Below are 6,265 nucleotides of genomic sequence, written 5' to 3'. Positions count from 1 at the left end.
GCTCAGGTCCCTTCCGACCCTAGAAACTATGAAACCTGGGTGGGGTCAAATGAGCGCAGTATTCTCTCCTGCCCATGGCAGGGGGTCGGACTTGATGCTTTATTTAGGTCCCTTCCAACCCTACATCTATGAATCTATGCATCAAAAATACATGGCAAAATAGTAACTCTTGTTCTTTTGCTTTGAAAGCATATGGGCAAAAATGTGGGATGCTGTACTGGAGTTGATACTAGCTGATTGCAGGCATTAAAAACTAAAACGGTGCATTACTTTAAATTCAGCATGCTCCCATGCTGAGCCCAGTGCATGCCCCGAAGAGAGAGAATGTTAGTTGGATACAGCTCACCCAACATCTGTATAGATCAGGTGCTTTGCACGGCATTTTTGGTAATTTTATCTAATAGCTGATTGAATCAGTTTTAGTTAAAAGTACCAAAAAGCCCTGCTGAAGCACCTGATCTATACAGATGTTGCAGAGCCGGGTGAAGTAACGTGCTGCTGCTTTTGCTAAGCAGGTTTTTTGGTTTGTTTGGTTTTTTTTTAACGTCTTCAAGCAGCCAATGTTTAGCTGTTATCTTTAATGAGCCTCAGGTTTCTCCCTTTGTGTTTTTCGTCATGTAATCTAAAACAGAGCAGTTTGCTTTGCTCAGCTAGGAAAGTGTCCGAGCCAAACAAGTCCAGTGTGTTCCAAATGGGTCCTAGAGCATACACCTCAGATTATATCATAATAGCCAACTATACTAGTTGTGTTTGGAAAACATAAATCATAGGCATTACTTAAATGTGAATAATTTCACCCAATAGCTGTAACTCTTAAAATCATACACAGGCCCTTGATACACACCTGCTTTGACACAAAGGGCAGAACTTACCCTTTCCACCAATCGGACCGATTTTCCCAATCATTCCTTGATCACCAACATCTCCCACTACTCCTTTGTTTCCTAAGACGAATGCAATGAAGAGAATATGGATGATTTTATTTATATTTGGGACACAGCTTAACTGTTTGATTGATCTGTTCTTTTGTTAAGATATGCAAGTTCAGTTGTAACTGGTAGCAAGTGTAAGTGGGTGCATCTACATGAGGCATTTACTGTTCAGTTGACTAACTGCACAGTAAACACCTCAGTGTCTACATGTGTGCTCCTACTAGGGTGCACAAAACTAATGTAAGTATTACCCTGCTGTGGAGTACTTTTGTACGCAGCAGTGCACATGTAGATGCTGACCAGTTGGCTGGGACACAAGGGTGCTTCAGTACTGGGGCTGCCTGCTAGCTAGCCTTGCACTGAAGCACCCTTGTGCCCCAGCCATCCCCTCTGCAGCACATTGAGCCTCAGCAGACCAGCCCCAGGCTGGCAGGCTTACCTCCTGGGGCCCCCTTCCAGCTAGAGCTGCTGCAATCCATCTCAGTGTGCTGTGGTCTGGGCACACATGCAGATGCGTTCCTGGGAGCAAGAAACAGGAGCAATAAGCTCCAAAGGTTATTGATGTCCCCTAATGGCACATGTAGACGTGCCCAATGTGTGTGTTTATAGGTTCTCCTTTCAGCCCCAGCCATTGAGTATATATGGGTCTCTTACAATCCCCTAGTCCCTCCCTCTGCTGCCTTGCAGAATTTTTTCCTTTTTAGCTCACAGTGTAGCAGCTTGTATATTTTGCTTTGAAAGTCCCTGTGTCAGTTTCCAGTGAGTTGGCGCTCTGTCCTTTTCAGTCTCAGCATTACAAGTGATTTAACGTGATCTTAACTTTTTAACTTGGTAACTTTAATATTCAAACAAGGTTCCCACTGAGTACTGCAGTGCATCATCTACCTATTTTCCTTCTGCTAAATTTCTTTCTGCAGATATTTAAATAACAACAAAGTCTTCCTGAATAGAGGCAAGTCGCATAGTCCTTGAATGCCTTCTAAAAAAAGACATGGCCTTCCACTGAATGTCATAACTGCTTGGCCTAAAGAAGTAACTCTGTAAACTATAGGTCCACTTTAGGGTATACTTGACTTGAGGAAATGATATAGATTTAGGCTTGCAGACATGACCTGAGTAGCTAACAGTGGTCCACATCTTAGGTGAGAAGATTACTTAGATAAGCAATAAACATTTGACTTGTCACATGACTATTTTCAGCCAATCCCGTGCATGCATGTAATGTATCACGTAACACTAGTATCCATACCTAACTTTTGGGGATGATGTTAGGTTTAAATTAATAATGCCTAAAAATATTGTGAGATCTTGCATTGATGTACTAAGATACATAATTATTGCCAATACTAGTAATTGGTGTATTGTTCTAGACCTCAATATTGATATAGCAAAAATGTTAAAATAATTATACATACCCTTTGGTCCTTTTGGTCCTACTTTTCCAGGTTTTCCCATTTCTCCCCGATCTCCTTTCTCTCCTTCATCCCCTTCAAAAAGTTCAAATAAAGTATCATGCTCTATTTCACTCAGGATAATGCATGTAAATCTGTTCCTGAGGAAGAAAAGCTCAGGGTGCAGACAGACCTAATATTTGGAACTTTGCAAAAAGCTTTAAAAATACAGTAAAATGTTTTTTTAAAAACTACTGTACTGATGTACACTTCCATGGAGGGAGCAGGTATTACTTTGTACCTTTTTGTTCCACTTTATGTCCATGCAGGTGGTTGGTCCTCCACAGTGCGGCTGTCTTCCCCCACCATGTTCTCCCAGTAACTTGGCCACTTTTACCTCCCTCCTCCGACCCGGGGTGCAAGGAGTTGTAGCACCAGCAGTGCCAGAGTACTGGGGCTCTCAGCACTTGGGGCACTCTTGGGGCCCTGCCCCTCTGGCACCGTAGGGGTGCTGTCCTCTTGGTAATTTGGGCACTGCTTCCTGTAGCCAGAAGACCACTGAAGCCAGGATTCTGGCTCTCCAGCCCACAATCTCCATGTACCTCTGCTCTGATAGCAGGGAGCTGGTGGGGAGCAGAGGCTGAGTGGCAGGAGGGCACTCACTAAAATTAGCTCCGCTTCTCCCGCCACCTCAGCAAGCGAGACAGACCAGTGGTGACAGAAAGGAAATATTGTTGCCTTTCACAGATGGGGAAACTTAATTACAGGATGATTAAATAATCTGCCTAACATCACACAGGAAGTCTATGGCAGAGGCAGACACTGAAGCCAAGTCTCAGACTTGTGCCAAATTATAACATCCTTGAGCAACAAAAGAACGAACACCTCAGCAGTCAACAAGGTTTTAGGGAGGGTAAAATTGACTTGTTCTTGGTACCAAGGTCCATAATACAAGTGGGTTGAGGTGTCACCTTGTCTAAACGAAAACATGAAATGAACTGAAAGCTCTTATTTAATTTGTTTCTGAGTTAGGCTTGATGTTGCTCAAAGAAAAATTAAATCTGTGCTTTCTTCATTCTTGATAGGAGACAGGGTTTGAAATCAGTGAATGAAACTGGTGATATGTTGAGACAAATTATGACAGATCATCAAGCCTTGGGATCCTGTATGGAAGGACAGAGCCATGACTGACTCACCCTGGTAGCCAGACCAGGGGGTGCTCATTAGCTTAAAAGGAGAAGGAGAAAAGGTTGAGCGTCGGTCAGGAGTTAGAGAGAAAATGTGTGTGTGTGTGTGTATTTCTGAGGGGAGGTGAGCCCTTTATAAATCCAGATCAAGCTGTCTGCTTCCCATTAAGAAAGAACCAACAACAACAAAAGTCAGGAGAGAGTTGGCAGGGAGTCTTTGAGCAAAAAGGATGTTTTGTACCATCACTGGACAATACTGTCAACCTTGGAGACATTACCCCAGAAAAAAACAGGTACATCACTATCCAAAGCTGGGCACGTCTACATGAGATGCAATGTCACTGTAGTAATGCATTATGGTAATGTAGAATCAGTGGGCTCAAACCATGATGCTGCAGGTACATCACCAAAGTGATGTGCTCCTTCGCTATAGCCTGTTGCTATGGCAGTGTAGCAGCTAAAAATAAGTGTGTGCCACCAGCTGTAACTGTGCCGTCATTTGGTACCTCCTAAGGAAGTACTAAATGATGGCACAGTAACAACAGCGCTGTAGGGGCACGTATAGACGTGCCCACTGTGATTACTTCCTGCAGCTACTTTCCTCCTGTCCCACTTGCTACAGTGAGATTTAAGTGCTGCAATCGTTCCTTTTGTGTCAGAGTAGCTATCAGCCAGGTATCAGGGTGTCAGTGGTTTAGCTGGGGCCAGCGCATAGCTGCAGATTAGAGGAGGGGATTTCTATTGCTATCTCTGATGTGACTTGGGGATAAGTCGGTTCACTAAACTGTGCCTCAATTTTCCCACCTGGAAAATATATATAATGATACTGGCCCACCTTTGTGAGCAGAGTGAATACCAATCATCTTCCAAACCATTAACAGATGGACTACTGGGAAGTAAAGACTGAAGAAAATACAAACATTCAATCAATTGCACCCTTTCTTCAGTTAGGTATAACTTCAAACACCCTAATAATAACATTTAAGAAGTGCTGCATGATGATAAATGTAGTGCTTCCTCCTTCTCCTCTTGCTTGGGACTCAAATTTTTGAAGTGGAGTATGAAGGCTTGGATCGTGCTGTCCTCTTGTGGCTTCTTACTAAATTGCAACCAGGTAGGAAGGATTTTTAATTAAATGAACAAGTCAGTTCATCTCAGTTTTATGTGCCTAGGCCATCCCCCTTAATAGCATCAGATCAATATATTTCAGTATGTACATTCATAATACTTTGGTTCACATCAGAGGTGGACCTAGATCCTACTCCTGAATCTGAATTTTGAATGGGAACTAGCATATTTTTACTGCTCTTCTTTGCACAACACCCTACATGTGCACATTGCTGTACTGAAAAATAAGAGTAGGGATAAAATGTCAGCTCTGCTAAAATCTGTGGAGCTGTGACTTCACTGAAAGCCATTGCCCCAAGGAGCGTGGCCTACAGCCCACATTCTGAACTGGTATTGTTCAGAGGTGGACAAGGTGCTATGGGGCAGGTTCAATTTTATCCCAACTCTCAGATTGTCTTTAAAGTACAGAGGGACCAGATTAACTAATGGTGTCCCCTGTCCACCCCATGTGTGGGTAGTTGCCTTCAGCAGAAACCTGGTTGTATTTTAGATACCTTTCTAGGATTCTATCCAATTGATCTACTTGCTGCACATCACTAACTTAAAAGATCAGACTATTGAAATGGACATGCACAAGTTGCTCAACCTTTCCTGTTTGCAGTTCTGTAAGACAGGGGAGTAAAAGCCATGAGCAATCAATGACATTTAAGGGTCATCAGAACACCTCTAATTGCAACTGACAGGGAGCAAGTCCAGAAAGTCCTAAGAAGTTGCCTGAATGCTAGTAGTCATTGGAATCTTTAAGGGGATAGTGCCGGAGTAGGAGGAACGCTAAATAAAATGGCTTTTTGTATTACTGATAGGAACTTAGTTAATCTTTGGTTGTTTCCGTATCCTGGTTGCATCTCTTCTTACAGCTGGCTTGCATCTTAGTGAACTGAGTGAGTTTTGGAGTGAAATAGCTATTGATAGGTGCCTGAATCGTAGTGTTGAGCGAGGGTATCTCATGAATGTGGGAATGGAACCCTAACAGGAATTGTGTGTTTATTTTCTCACAGAAGACGTGGTATCCAGTTCCTATGGCTGCTACATCACCTTTGTATTGTCCTGCTGATTCCAACCTGCCTTCTATTTCTCTCCCACAGCAGCCACTGCCGTCCTCCATGGTGCCACAAACAGGATTTGGGGAGTTTTGGCAGGAATCCTCCCAGCTGTAGTCTCCACAACAGGCCTTTCCACATGCAGCTGCCATGTTTTAATGAATCTGGCACACTGCATGGGGGCCCATGACTTACTGAGGTTGGCCAGATTGGCTTTATGGTATACTGGTCCTAAATGTAATATGCACTGGAACATCAGAAAGTTGAGTCCTGCTGAGCCTGGTGGGAGAAGTTGCTCTACAGAAAGTGCCGACATGGCCAGTTGACTGGAAAGACAGTCTTTCAATCCTTTGAAAGGATGAGGCTTCTGTTGTCCAATCTAGTGCCTAACCAGGATTTGCCCAGTTAAAGTGACCAACTGTCCTGCATTTTCTGGGAGATGCCTGTGTTGGGCTTTATCCCAGAGAACTCCCAGAAACAGGAATTTTGTGTTGAATTTGGAAGAAAAAAATAGTCCCAGTTTGACACCAAAAGCATTCTGCTGTGTCTTTTGAGAGAATGCAGTGCTGGCTGGTGTCACAGGAGCA

General features: G+C 43.4%; 1 protein-coding gene across 2 annotated transcripts in view; it reads right to left on the bottom strand.

Moving 5' to 3' along the window:
* COLEC10 (collectin subfamily member 10) overlaps window positions 1-6,265 on the bottom strand; it is a 34,897-nt gene that overhangs the window by 9,948 nt on the left and 18,684 nt on the right. For both annotated transcript variants that reach the window (XM_019528096.1, XM_019528097.1), the window contains exons 2-3: window positions 2,348-2,419; window positions 873-944 (exon numbers count right to left, since the gene is read on the bottom strand). In XM_019528096.1, coding sequence (XP_019383641.1) covers window positions 873-944; window positions 2,348-2,419 — 144 coding nt within the window. The remainder of the gene's footprint in view (window positions 1-872; window positions 945-2,347; window positions 2,420-6,265) is intronic.

This window comes from Gavialis gangeticus, unplaced genomic scaffold, assembly GCF_001723915.1.
Source record: "Gavialis gangeticus isolate Ggan-Ray unplaced genomic scaffold, GavGan_comp1, whole genome shotgun sequence".
In the NCBI taxonomy this organism is placed as follows: domain Eukaryota; kingdom Metazoa; phylum Chordata; order Crocodylia; family Gavialidae; genus Gavialis; species Gavialis gangeticus.
Note: the sequence above shows the minus strand (reverse complement) of the source record. Positions and strands in the feature narration are given on the sequence as shown.